Source organism: Psammomys obesus, unplaced genomic scaffold, assembly GCF_907164565.1.
Source record: "Psammomys obesus unplaced genomic scaffold, mPsaObe1.curated_primary_1811, whole genome shotgun sequence".
Taxonomy (NCBI): Eukaryota; Metazoa; Chordata; class Mammalia; order Rodentia; family Muridae; genus Psammomys; species Psammomys obesus.
In genome coordinates, this window is record NW_026596147.1 from 1,890,583 (window position 1) to 1,905,334 (window position 14,752).

A 14,752-nucleotide genomic window follows, 5' to 3' on the forward strand; every position below is an offset into this window, starting at 1 on the left:
CACACACACACACACACACACACACACACACACACACACACACACACGGGAGTTTAAAAAAACATTTGTCTAGGATTAAAAATGATAACTATGAAGCCAAGTAGTGGTAGCACATGACTTTAATCCCAGCACTCGGGGGAGAGAGGCAGGTGGATCTCTGTGAGTTTGAGGCCAGCCTGGTCTACAAAGAGAGTTCCAGGACATCCAGGGCTACACAGAGAAACCCTGTCTCAAAAACAAACAAAAAAAAAAATTATGATAAAAATGCACACACACATAGTAGGGACATTTCAGGAGTCTCCTTTTAAAATCTACCTACTACTTTGGCCTTTATATTCCAGACAACTGAACTTCCCTGGCTTTTCAGATTTGTTTTTCTTGTATAAACAGACCTAAAATCTGATGATGAACAAAGAAAAGTGAGGCAGATTTTGGACCATGTAAGAGATAGTGATTGAAAGGGACAAACAGGAAAATGGGAGGACTCCGTTCTCCAACTGTGTGACTCTTTCTTGGTATGCTTCTGGGGAGGGGTCATATTTGGAGATTCTTTAGGGCTCCCCTCCTCTGTGTTACTTAGATGGGAAATGATAGGGGCCACTTGTGTCCACCTTGCCTTGCCTGTCTTGGGTCCTCTCCTCAGTCTCTGTCTCAGGCCACCTGGAAACCAGCTATCTGCTCATAGTTCTGGCTCCTTTATGCCGTTCTTCAGTGCACAACTGATAACTTACACTGTCCAGTAAGTCTGGACAGCAGGGGCCTCGAGTGTGCCAAAGGGTGCAGGTAGTTGGCGGAGGTTGATCTCCTCCAAAGCTAACATTTCACAGAGCCAACTCACCTGGGAAACACATGGTAGACAAGGCTCTACCTTGTTGTAGATATATTTAAAAATGCCACATGCTCAAAAGATCTGGTATGAAGAGATTTATTGTATGGAAGTAGAGAGAGAGAGGAAGAGAAAGACAGAGATACAAAGAGATAGAGAGAGAAAGAGAGAGAGAAATGGGGAAATGGGACGACCCCAGACACAGGAAGGAGGAGAGAAATTGAAGCAGAGAATGTGCAGTGATTGGCCGGTCGCTTATTACTAGTGCACACAGGTGATGATGTCAGGTTGCTAGCTGTAAATGGTTTTCTGATTGCTCTTTTGCATGATGCCCACAAATCTACACGAACAATTTCAAAACCTCCCCACGAATCATAAACTTCTGGGGAACCGACTTTTTATAAGGCTGTCGGCACCATTAAATCCAACTCTCCCACAAATAAACCGCTCTCCCTTTAAAGCTTACTCCAGACCTTGCAAAGGGCTCTCCAGCTTTTATTTTCCTGTGGGGCTCTGAGCTGACAAGCAGGTGCCACCATAAGGCTCATTTTGCCAAACAAAACTGGGAGGGCAGAAGATGTGGATGGAGACCCTGAACCCCGCTGTGCTTCAAGCACGGAACTACAAACTGGATCTGACTGGCTGCTTCCCCAGTTTGGGAATCAAAGGGAGACAGTCCAGGCCTGCAGTGCCTACCAAGAAATGCCCTAGCTCAGTTCCCCTCTGGAGCCAAAAGAGACTGTAAGATTGGTTAAGAACAATGCTTCCCTGGCTCTCGGCTCTCTCTCTCCCCTACACCGATTGGTTATAAAGTCTTACTGGCCTGTCTTCCTCCTTCCGACACCCCTAGGGGGCTTCCACAGAGAGGCCAGGTTCTCCCAGCCATTGTCCTCCCTCCCACTTGTGGACCGGTCTGAAAAGGCGGTTTTGGTAGTTTTCATCTCAAGCACGAGTCAACAGCAGGCTGCAGAACAGCTGCTCACCTTGTCCTAACAGCACATGCCCCACACGTACGTGAAAAATAAAAAATCTAGGAATGATCAGAGACAAAAGCATGGCTGAATAACTAACTGACAGTGTGTCTCTTCTATGACTGTGGCCTGAGAAACAGGAGCCCCTGTGTAGAGGACCAGGTTTCAGTCAAAACAATGCAGTAACTTCCAGTTCTGTCTTGCCTCCTTCCGTATCATTTGTTTTTAGGGCAGAAGAATCAAAAGGCACTGGGATAAGCCCTTGGACATGCATAAACTTTCAGCATAGAGCAAGGGACTCAGGTCTCCCGGGGTTATTTGGCATTAGTCAGTCTGCTTGCTTAGTTTTTATATACTTTTTAGCATATAAGGAACATTATAGATAGTGTGGTGTCGGGTGTCACCAGGTGCTCTTGTGTCAGAATAATCTGGATGATGTTAAAGTGCAGATTCCTGGATTCCATCCCGAACTAAATGAGTCAGACATGGTGGGTGTGAGAACAGGAAATCTGTTTTATCTCACAGTGACGTTTGTGAACCCACGTCCTAGACAGGGGACCCAGAGTCAGGAAACCTTGAGACTTTAGAGGTAAGAAAGAAAATACGGGGATGAGAAAGAAATCTCATGGACTGCTCTCAGAACCATGCACCGCTGGCTGTATTTGCATGTCTGTAAGTGAAAGAACATGGACTTTGAGATATCAGTAGAGCCAGCCACAGTCCAGGTTTAGGCTACATATAGATAACAAGAGAATGACCCAAGTCTGAAGTAGGTATCAACTCCTCCTTTAAACACTTCATCAAGATATAAAGAACTTTAGAGGAAGGGTTTCCTCATGCTATCTCATTACATTCTACTAAAAAAAAAGGAAAAAGGGCAGAAAAGAAAATACCTGTTGAAATCAGCTCCCCAGTGTGCCTAAATCACTTTAGACACACAGCCTTGCTAACCAGAATTAAAGCCAGAACTGGGATGGCGAAAGCATTCCGCAAGGTGTGAGGCAATCCGAGGTCTACCAGGTCAGTGCTGATTGGGTGGTTTATATTCTGCTTTTCACAACTTGCTTTTTTATTTTTTTTAAGGAGGTAAGAAGCTATTTCCATTTAGCAACAGTGTACTTCTTACACCCTTAAAGGATCCTACGAGTCATTAGTTATGGATGCATGCTTGTACTGATTTCAAATGACTTTCCAGTGTTTTACTCCATTGCACAAAGTACTTTCTGTTGGGAGTGACAGAAACAGCCCAGCCACCTTGGCTTTGTATCCAAACCCTTTGGTTTCTGAGCTAGTTAGCAGTAGGCAAGCTCTTGAGTCTCAATTTTTTTCTTTTTATACACTGCAACATATATGTATATATACATTGTATATGTGTTATGTAAATACAATATATATACATTGTATTTTATAAATATAGTGATATATACATTGTCTATATCTTGTATATATACATTTATAAGATATAATATATATACATATATTGTATAAATATAATACAATATATAAATACATACATATATATATTGGGGCAGGGGTGTGGTTCAGTGGCAGGAGATCTTTCTAGCACATACAATGCTGGGGTTTGGTTCCTAGCACCATAACAAACAAATCTTTCTCGTTATATAGAACAAAAAAACATAATTTTAAGGACAACAGAAACCTCAAAGATTATGGTGAGAGGCCTCTATAAGCCACTTTTTTTCAATGCGACACCGGAAAGAATCAGAATGACTTTCTCAGAGGCAAAAGGTTGCTTCGGACGTTGGCCATGAAATGGGACAGTGAACTTAGTTTGCAAGGACTGACATTCAAGAGTCTCCGGTGAACCGCTGTCATGATTCGGACAGACTCATACACCACCATTACTGCCATGCTCTCTGGGCGACTGAAGTGTCACCTTTTTAAATGCGTTCATAGCAGATGCTTGTATGCTCCCCGTACATTACAAGGAGAAACCCACCTTCCCCGTTGCCATCATAGGTACCAAAATCCACCCTTTCACTGCTGTCTGTGCACCTACATGCTGCAGGCCTACACACCTGAAAGGGGATAGTGAGCTTGCCTGTGGAGACATCATAGTTCTGGACGGTGGAAAGAGGTACAGAAACAAGTGGCTCTAAGCACAAAGCCTTGATTGTGCACCAAGTAACCAGAAGGTTGGAAGAGGTAACGTCAACTTGTTTGAAAGATCTGGGTGAAACACAGCTGAAGACAAGAGTCTGCACGGCAAGAGGAGAAGGGTACCACAAAGAGGAGGCGGCACTTCAGCAGAAGGGTAACAAGAGGAGGTAGACAGACACATGAATTAGACCACAACTGGGGCCTGCAGGAAGCCAGTTGTGATTAAGAGGGAAAGAGCGCCGAGACACAAAGTCCGGCTCTACACAAACATAACAAAAGCAAAGTGGAGGGAAAAAAAGGCAGTGGATGCTACCATGTCAGGCTTTTGTGACAAGCGCAACCTTTGGTGCCCATGGAAAAGGCAACTGTGGCCAGAGCCAGGTATCCCAGTGATGGGCAGCCACGGCGATATCGTTCTTTAACGCGGCTATGGCTCCAGGGTTGCTGAGGAAGGACGGGCCTGAGAAGGGTTTGGGACACACTCCTACAGCTGTAGATAACAGAGAGTGATGTGGTGTAAGGAGAGTGAGTCAGTGGCCTTCCTGGTTACTGAGTGACTCAACTGATGCCTCCTGGGACACTGAGGGGTACATTTTGCAGAACAGGTCTGAATAAGAAGATATGCAGTAGGACTCAGGAAGCAAGGGGCCGTCTACTTGTCATCCCACTGGGCTGGCTCACCTGGGGGCAGGGCCTCAAAGGAAGCCCACACCCGCAGCTCAGGAGGGAAGGGCTTAAATTATACACCCATGAGTCACAATCATATGGTCTGATTGCTGTACTGCTCTATAGATGCTCCACCATCATTAAGAATGTCTTCAGTGGAGGCTTTGGAGTGGAAAAGTACTACGCTTGTTAAAACAATCTGAAAACACCTCAGAAGCATGGCCCTCTGTCAAAAAAAGCCGTAGCTGAAGGAACACACACTACGTTCCATCTAGGCGAATCTAGAATCTAGAAGAGACAAAACCGATTCTCGGTCATAAAATCCAGATCAGTATTTGCTTCTAAGGGAGGGGAGGCTTAAGGGAGTTCTCCCGGGTTACAGAAATGTTTAGTGCAAGTGCAGACGATATGGATGTTTGTTAAAGCCGATGGACTGGACTGTGTAGACAGCTCAGGGGATCCCAGGATTGCCACCACACCTAAGAACTAGAGTTCCATCATTGAACTCAGAGGGTAGAATGGGAGAGCCCAATTCTGCAAGATGTCCTCCGACCTCTACACATACGCTGTGGCACACACATGTGGATACACATACAAATAAATATAATTAAAAAAAAAAAAACAAACAAACCTGATGGGACGGGCAGAGACACAAGGACCGAGTTCAGAGCCAGCCTCGTATACACAGAGTTACCCTGTCTCAAACAAACAAACAAAAAAAAAGTAATGGAACAACATATATTATAATGACGGTACAAAGTTCTATATCAAAGGCAAACGCCTGTGCAAAAGCATGCCAAGATAGTAGGACTATAGGGTATTTCTTGCTTACACACTGGTCTTTAAAGTTTAAACTCTCAAATGCCAACAGATGCCAATAAGCTATACAAATGGAGGGCTCATTTTGTTTTATTTCTCCCAGAGGAAGTAGCAAAGGATCTCCTCATTAAGGACCACAGAGATTGAAGACATCAGAACAACACAAGGTACATTAGATACGTCAGTGCACGATAGGAAGGTCACTGGCCTCATGCTTTTGTTCTGCATAGACAGAGGTGTTCCTTGAAGAGGTTTGCCCCAGCAGGAGGCTTTCCATGGAGGAATGTGGGCCAGACAGGAGAAACATGCTGACTGCATGTCAGATGGAAAGACTTAACTTGGAAAGGGACTATCTGAGTACTAAGTGAGAAGGCATCCATAAAGTCTGTCAATGGTGGAGGGCAAAGGCACAGACTACTTGAGACAGCAGCTCTCTTCTCTTGTTGCCTGTAAAGCATGAGGCCATCACCTCATATGTTTTACTACTCCATTCAAACTAATCCAGCAAAATGCACGGACTTTGTATCACCAAAGGGAAAATTCTGTGTACTCAAAAATGTTAAGTAACTCCTAACCAGGAGTGTATGAATAGAAACCTAAACCACTAGCCAGGCAGTGGAGGCGTACACCTTTAATCCCAACACTCAGGAGGCAAGAGGCAGGAGGCTCTCTGAGTTCGAGGCCAGCTCGGTGTACAGCATGAGTTCCAAGACAAAAACTGTCTCAAAAACAAACAAACAAACAAACAAACAAACACAAACCAATCAAACTTAAAACAAAATAAAACAAAACACAACACAGCTATTCCACTAACTCAACATTAATGCCAATAGCGGCAAAGGACTGGCTGGGTCTCACTCGCTTTTGAGTGTGATCAGCCTGTCCTGAGGATTTCTGGTAGTATTTTCATCTACTTGCTATTCCTGTCCAGGGAAGGGTTTATGCTTTCACGAGAAGGCACTGTGACAGTAACTACACAGCTGTAAAACAGAATCTGTATGTACGGGGGATGCACACAGGTGCCCGTGTAAGTGTGCCTGCGCACGCAACTATGTGTGTTTCACACAGGGTCTCACTACATAGCTCAGGCTGACTTTTCACTCACTATGCTGGCCTAAGACTTACAGCAACCGCTTGTCTTGGCCTCCTGAGTACTGGGTTACAGGCACACACCATGACATTGACCTACAACTGCCTACATCCATGTCTGTAAGGCTAACAGCAGTCAACACCGGCTATTACAGGTGTTTTACAATGTTTGACCTCATGTGATCCTCATGGCCATCCTTGGGCCACATGTGTATACCGTTACTTTAGACAGAATAGAACTGGGGCAGAAGAGATGTGATGAGATAGGGTCTGGGCCACCCAGCTCCCAACCCAAGGATTTGAACCTGGATCTTGAGATGCCACAGTCCTACACCTTTTACAGCCTCAACTGGGGTTGAGGCTTTGATGTGTAAAATTTATCTTTTTCCATTACGGCACACTACACAAATCCAGCTGAAAGCTTCAAGAACTTTCTTCCCAGCCAGCTTCAATACACTTGCTTAAAGGATTCTTTTCTACTCACTGGCCAAACAAAACCTTTTCCCAAACGCCTTCCCTGGTACTTGAGCAAGCCTGTCTGTCTGATTCAGTAGTTAGCAGAAATGACACCATTTCCCAAGTCCAGCCTAGGGTGACAAAACAATGTGAACAGGCCACCCGTAACATCCTGACACTTTGACAGTGGCAGGAAAAGCACACCAGGCCACATGCTCCTTATCTCAGACAGAGAGGTGAGCATACAAAGGATGGCTGTTTCCTGACAGGCTGTGTGATAGCTGGAAGTGCCGTGTACCGGGGCTCCAGTTTAAATTGCTTAATTGTGAAGAGGGTTGCCATTCAAGCAGAGTCAATGAGCTCAGTGTCTCTTTCTTGTCTTGGTCCTGCCTTCTCTCAGAGACTAGAAACTTGAATCATTAGGCAGGCTCATCTCCATCTCCACTGCGTTCTGATGAACTCTGAAACACACACATGCACACAAAATACCCTCTTTCCTCATCTCCTACCTCCATATCTGTTACAGTACTGAATGCACAGACAAACAAACAGAGCTGGTCATTGGGTAACCAAGAGGAGGCAGCCAGATCGAATTAAACAGTGGAAGGCCCTCAGGGTGTCTGGCTCAGGCCTGCCCATGCTGTGGCTTCTGTCCTGGTTTGCAGAGCTCTCCCTCTTTGGGCTTCTGTCTTCCTTCATCTGTTTCCACAGGGCCCTTCCTTTCTATAGGGACACCAGCCAGCATGGACGGATTGTCTACTGTTGCAAATCTCACGAGTTAGCTAGAAACTGGCCTTGACTCCCACTGGGAGGTACAAGGAACAGGAAGGACAAAATCTTGACCCCACATGCACTAACACTTGACCTTTGCCTTGGTTGGGCCAGTGTAGTTGTTGACAAATACTCCAGGCTAGCAAATTCGACTGGCAGTAATTAAACAATGGTCTGGTTCGCAGGGAAATACAGGATTCTTTGGAAACCAGATGAACACAATCTGCTATATCTTTAGCTGTTCCCTCTGAAGAACTTACACTATGCATTCTTTCAGCACAGCCTATCAGCAAGCAAAGCCAAGGACACGGCAAGTGACCTTTGGCTGAACAACTCCACATCTAGTTGAAGCTAAATCAGGAGGGCCATTCTTAGGCTGAGGGGTCCTCACAAATGCAAGGAGGGGTGAGCTGTCACTTCTCTGCTACAGGTAGCTGAGGTAGAAAGGGCAACCATACTATCTTTGTGCTTCCAATCTATGGTTCTCCAGAAGAGCCAAGAACTCAAATAGCAGACAGAAGGACTTCCCAGAGGGTGCTATGGGCTTGTAGGCATTCCTCCTCAGCTCATCCTGACTGTTTGAGCATGTATTCTTTTAACTGGAGACTCACTGTACACACACCATCTCAGGGATACGCAGAACGATCACTCTTATCAGAGAGAATAACTTTTTTCAACACTCTTTAATATAAAAAGTGCCCCCCCACTAAAAAAAAAAAGAATAGAGAAAAAAAGAATAGAGAAAGAAACATGATATAACTATTCAATGGGAATCCATACAATTACAAAAACCATTCTGTCCCTGTCTACTCAGTACGAAGCATGCCTTGGACATCAGAAAGCTCTGTTAGCTTACTCAGACCAGTGCCAGGAATTCTGTGAGCCTGAGGTCACACTGCCAAGATTCAAAAGTAATGTTGATAGTTAAGTGTTTCCACAGATATGAGAGGGAGAGAGAAAGAACAGCGGCCAGCGTGCAAGTCTGGCCACAGAACAGGAGGGAAGGGCACATTGTCGATTTCAGTAAACTTTATGATGATGGGCAGGAGCAGGGAAACAGGCGCTTACCTAGCTCTCCCCGAAGGTTGACAAGCTCTTGAGAGAGGGTTTTGTGTTGCTTCAGGGCTTCCTCTCGCTGCAGAAAACACACATCAAGTTACTAATGTTCTGAAGAAGTTCCCTCTTCATTAAGGTACACACATTTATTTTATTGCTGCTAGGAAAATGGGACCCAGAGTCAAGAAACCGAGATAAGAATCACTTAAGCTAACAGTTTGTGTTGTTAAGAACAGAGCAAAACACAGATGTCCCTCTGATGTGAAGGAATTTTGTTCTTTGAAAATCTGTATTTTCCCAGGTCCTGGGGAAACTTTCCTTTGAGGAACTGAATGGCTATTTAAAAATATTTGCTTTGAGCCTGGTGCTCACTGTAGATCCATAGACCCTTTCAGCTAATGCAAACTGTACTCAAGACGTAATGCATTCTCCCTCTCCAAGGGCAATAAAGGCCTAATCAGTTTAAGATAAATATTTAATGTTCTAAACATAGTCACTTATACAGACTTTGTTCCATATCCGCAATAGAAAAAAAAAAAAAAAAACTTTTGTTACAAGGCCAATCCTATATTCTAAAGAAGAAAAAAAAAGTTTGTTTGAAGCTAGAACAAAAAAAAAAAAAGATTAATCTCTTAAAGATGAAATTAAATTGATTTTACCAGCTACATACCAGTTTCCAAGGATTATTACATCATGAAGCAACTATAATTTTAAGTAGGTTTGACAAGGTGAAGTAAAGGAAATCAAGAGGCTGTTTCGGTGTATTTTTTTTTTTAAATCAGACATCGATCTTGTGATAAAGAATAATTTTCAAGTTACCTGCAAGCTTGTAGCAGTCACACATCCACACATACTTACACAAACACAATCACTAGATACAGTTCCTCAAGGCGAAGATTTGCCTGGTGCCAAGGTAGAGCTAGGGACGGGGACGTGAGAGAATTTCCAAGCCCTCGGTAAATGCCTTTCCTGGGATCACCTCGGGCTGTGGGGCTCCCGGCATCAGGATCACAGTGTTGCAGAGATCAGGAGACTGGCCTCTGCGGGCTAGACTTGCTTCTCCTTCAGAGCATCTCCCCTGGCTCCAGGCAGGGGCTGCGGTAGTCCCTGCCACCCTTCCAGAAAAATAAGCACTGTAAACAAACACTAATTACCCTTGCTGCTGCACATGGAGGAGAGAGGCACATTTTGCTGCTCGGGCAGCCCATTTTCCAGCTTCGGTCTCCAACGCCCCCACCCCCTGCACTGTCCAAGAAGTGCACAGGTGGCCACGCCTCCCACCGGTCGGGTCGGCCCACTTTCAGGGCTCAGCCCGGAGGAGCGCCATTGGCCCGGGGTGGCCTCCCCTCCCGTCCCGCAGGTTACTGCCTCAGACTCCTCTGTCTCTCCCCCACCAAGGCGGCCGACACTGCAGCTTCTGCCTCTGGCACAGGCAGCCAGCGATTACTTAAAGCCACAGCCCTTCATTTATGAGAAGCGAGAGCCAGACATTTTCCCTGATCGATTGCCACTTACTTAGGATCAGCCGGGGGCGGAGACAACAGAAATGGGACCCTCTCTGCGTGGATAATGGAGCTATTTTTAGATGCGTGAGCCTTTTTTACTCCCCCTCTCTAATTGAGGTCATTAGATTATCACACTTACTAATAGAAAAGGGAAACTTGTTCTTCAAAACCCATACACTAAAGGCTTGATGAAGTAGGTGAAGGGCAACAGGGGGGCCCTGTTCTGATTTAGAATTTTAAATGGTATTACTCTATAGTCCGTTGATGCTCTAAAAACCGAAGCGCTGACCCGGGGGTTGGCGTGCACTTTTACTGTAATAGTCTCTCGATAGCTTTAATATGGATGGGTAACAGTGATTGGAATTCTTGAAGTCTGATTTCTTTTTCCCCTAGTACATTCTGACATTAATGCTTAATGGAATCCTAAAAGTCTGAAGTCACCAATCAGGAATTCCCAAATTTCAAGAATAAACAATTGCTTCTCTAATGCAAAAATTAAAAGTTTGAGGACTGTAAAACAACTCACAAATATGCTGTTCTTCTCTTTTCTCTCCTTCTTACTGGCTTTCCTTTGCCCCAGGCTCCCAAGTTCTAGAATTATAGGCATGTGCCACCTCGGCCTGACTTCTCTGGTACTTTCATGACAAGCCCTCATTTTATTCCCACCCTTGGATAAATGGCGGGTTTTGTTACTGGAGTGAAGACAAAGCAGAGGACGGCTCTGTTAGGCATGCACAGTAAACCAGAAACTGTGAACTTGCTTCAGAGTCCCTTTTTCCACAGCAGCCAAGTTGACAACACAAGTGGGTGAGAGGCAAGCAAAAGCTAATGCTTCCGGTGTTTATCTTCAAAGAGCTTTGGGGAAGCCACACATAACCTCCATAAACACACAAGGGGTGGTCAGCTTATTAAGGGTGTTCACGAGGCAACAGGTTTCAGTGCGAGTGTGGACGCCTCTCCTAACTCCACTTCCCTTAACCACCCTCAGACTCCTCCCAGTTCCACAGAGCAAGCAGACATCAAGGTCAGTTGTCACTCTGTCTCAGCGGCTCAAAGTGGGTTGGGAGAGAGCCAGTCCATGCTTCCTTCACATTGAGTCTCTAACCCTCTGGATTTTACCCTTAGTGTCGCCTCTGCTCTAGTCCTGGTTCTGCAGAGCCCAGTACTGAACCCTAGAAGGGATTTCTGTGCACCCTAGAGGGCTATGATTATTCCATGGTCTTTATGGGAAAAGGTTCTCTTCTCAAAGAGGCCTCTTGCTGAGCATATTACAGACAGGACATTGGACGAGAGGTAGCTCGGGGATGGCACCCGTACATGAAGCCGAGTTCTCCCGCCAGCAACCACAACATACATTATGTGTGTGGCAGTCGTGCGTGTGTGCGCACGCTTGGACTAGAATTGTCCAGCTCTTGTTCAGCATCCTAAGATCTTTTAGTCAAGATGCTACCCTCTTCAGATGCCTGGCTTTCTTAACCTGACTCATTTCATACACTTTCTGAAAAGCTAAATGTCGGAGACAACATCCCCGCCCCAAAATGCCCAGGAGGGACATTTATCTTTCCAAATGATGAGTTATTACTCAGTACTAACTAAGTGCATTTCATATCATATACCATTAATATGTAAGAAAATTAAGACATAGCTCCTGCCTTCAAGGAGCCTGGAACTTAGGAGGAAATGTCCAGGTCCAATTCTTTGGTCATCAATCAAAGCAGATGACATCATCTGAGGGGAAGCAGCACAGGATGATGGGAAACCCAGGGCTATAATATGATCTATTCAAAATGCAAACCATAGAGCCCATACTATAACAGACATATTGTTATTTCTGCATGACTGTCTGGGTTGCTTGCCCTTTAAATGTACTTATTATTTCCTCCCAGATGATAAAATACATTCTGTCAGTTAGAGACAAGACTTTTTTATTTTTTTTCCAGCCGCGTAGGTTAGTGTCTCTGTCATAGATTATAAACCATTTATAATCCAGAGAAGAGGTCTATTTGATTATCTTTGTACTATAATGCGCACACCCTTCCCCCCAATGCACAGTGCGACTGGAGAGAAGGGTAGGGATGTGCACACAGACGCTTTCAGGCTCGTGCATTAAATGCATGAAGTGCTCTAAGGAAAAAAAAAAGAAAGAAAAAACGGGATTCTCCATAATTTAATTAAGGTCCCCGGGATGCAAGCACTTAGCGGCTGGCTCTCATCCACTGGTGTGCGTGAGCTCTGCTGGCTACCGAGTGGCATCAGCGGCGCAGGAAATTTTACAGGAAAAAGCTGCCTCAGACAGTCTGGACCTGACTCTGTCTGGTTTCCTCCGCATCATCCACACACCGCTTCCCTCACTGCGGACACCTTTTTCTTCTCTTCTTTAAATCTGAGACGTCAAGTACACTTTTTTTTAAAATGATGCTAGTCTAGGTTAGACTCTATTTGCATGAAAAAAAAAAACCTATTTGATCTTGTTTCACCTTACTAAAGAAATCTGCCTAGGGAACCTACAATAAAGACTCTAGGGTTACTCACACCAACGAAGGTTAATGGTGCCCAAATGTTTCAATGGTGGGTTCAAACGAATTCAAGGGTTAACAGAGTTTTAATTGCTTAACTTTCCCCTTCTTTCCCTTTCAGCTGTTTCATAACAGTGCCATGTGCACCTTAGGCAACCTCACTGATCATTTATAAAACAAAGGAGTAAAGAACATTTATATGGGGATTTTGTGTGCATTTTAAAAGAAGTGCCTGGGGTTCCACGCCCTCCCTTCACTTGTCCGCTCAGGTATGCTCTGTCTACTGTAATTCTTGAGGTGGATTTACAAGAAAGAAAACTAGAGGCACACTCTGCTCTCAATGAACTTTTATCTTTAAAAGCAAGAACAAGGGCTGGAGAAATGACTCATTGGTTAAGAGCACTGGCTACGTTTCCAGAGGATCAGGGTTCAATTCCCAGCACAGCTTACAAGTGCCTAACTCCAGTACCTGGGGATTGTACACCCTCTTCTGGCCTCTGTGAGCACTGCACATAATGACTACACAGTGTGAGTGTATCACACACAAAACTTACTTAAAAAAAAAAGGAAAACCAAGCACAAAGCACAAAGTGAGGAGCTATCCTACAGAAAACAAAGGAGAAGTTTAAGGTCCTGCAGTCCAGAGGGTGGGTAAAAGGTAGGGCTGGAAGGCCCAGGGATCTCCTTAAGAAGGGGGCTCCTGAGCTTTACTCATTTAGCATCACTATTACAGAGGCATACTGCTGTGGCTTGGACAGAATTATCACCCTACAACACTCAAGGACTAAACGCTTGACACCCCAACATGCTGGTACTGATCCAAACATCATGATCCAGACATCAGTGGGTCAGTTCACTGATGAGGTCAGTGCTGAACAGGCTCTTGGAGGGTAGAACTTGACTGGAGAAAGTTACTGAAAGTGGGGCTTTATGTAAAGGCTACATTTTGTGGCTGGTCTCTTCCTGTATCTTTCTCTTCCCCTCGTCCACCATGGCATGAGCCATTTGCTCCATCCCTTGCTTCTTGCCATGATGTTCTACCTCACCCAACAACAGGGAAGCCAACTAACCATGAACACATACAAGAACTTAAGAAAAGTTTTTGAAACTCATTAAGAGTATATCACTCAATATACCAAGCCCAGGGCCATTTTAATGAGTGCTGCATCCATTGTCTCCTCAAGTGAGCACCTAATGAACTATACAGATCATATTTAGGGGCCAGAAAGTATCTTATTAACACCACATTTGCATATTCTGTGGGATGCTCCTGCCAGAAGGGGCTCTTAGACTAAAACAGTTGAGTGGGAGAGTCCGGCTTCCTTCTCAAGTACAATTCTGGATCTTTGCCCACAGAGGAGCGGTGAAGGCAGGACTGCCTACTTTACTCAACTAGGCCTTCACTGTCTGTAAAACCAGTCTGTGTGCGCTGGGTGCAGGTCCGGACGAACTGACGCTTACGAAAGGCTGAACATACAGGGATCCAACTGTCCGTCAGGACCAACACTGCTGCTTGCTCTCTGGAGGCACCGACTCTGCCTCGATTTTATTTGTAAATTCCTATTCATTAGCATTTGGGTGAGCACTTAAGAAGCTAAATAAGTGCTTAGTAAGTGCCAGGTATTGTTAACAAATACTAACTCCCTCCTGCTTTTCTTCATGTGGCAGTGAGGGCTACGTTTAAAAGGACACCTGTGTCAAATTATTATAAAATCCTATAGTCCAAGCTAGTAAATCAGAATCATACCTAACATACACCCATAATTTAATAATTTCCTAGTAGGCATATTTTTAAAATTATAATTGTTTTTTTTACTCAGCTCAAATATCTACAACACCAATATAAAACAGTAGTAATATATTCATAACTTTTTCTTCTAAATCTTTTTAATATACCGTGTGTGTTTAAAAACTTAGGCACCTATTGCTCAATTCATACTGATTATTCTGTAGATG

General features: G+C 44.5%; 1 protein-coding gene across 5 annotated transcripts in view; it reads right to left on the reverse strand.

The window, feature by feature from the left end:
- Mtus1 (microtubule associated scaffold protein 1) overlaps window positions 1-14,752 on the reverse strand; it is a 143,775-nt gene that overhangs the window by 16,500 nt on the left and 112,523 nt on the right. For 4 of the 5 annotated variants that reach the window (XM_055593522.1, XM_055593523.1, XM_055593521.1 and 1 more), the window contains one exon: window positions 8,788-8,854. In XM_055593522.1, coding sequence (XP_055449497.1) covers window positions 8,788-8,854 — 67 coding nt within the window. Of the gene's footprint in view, window positions 1-8,787; window positions 8,855-9,929; window positions 10,029-14,752 lie in introns of those variants that run through there. The other variant, XM_055593525.1, reaches the window with a different exon arrangement.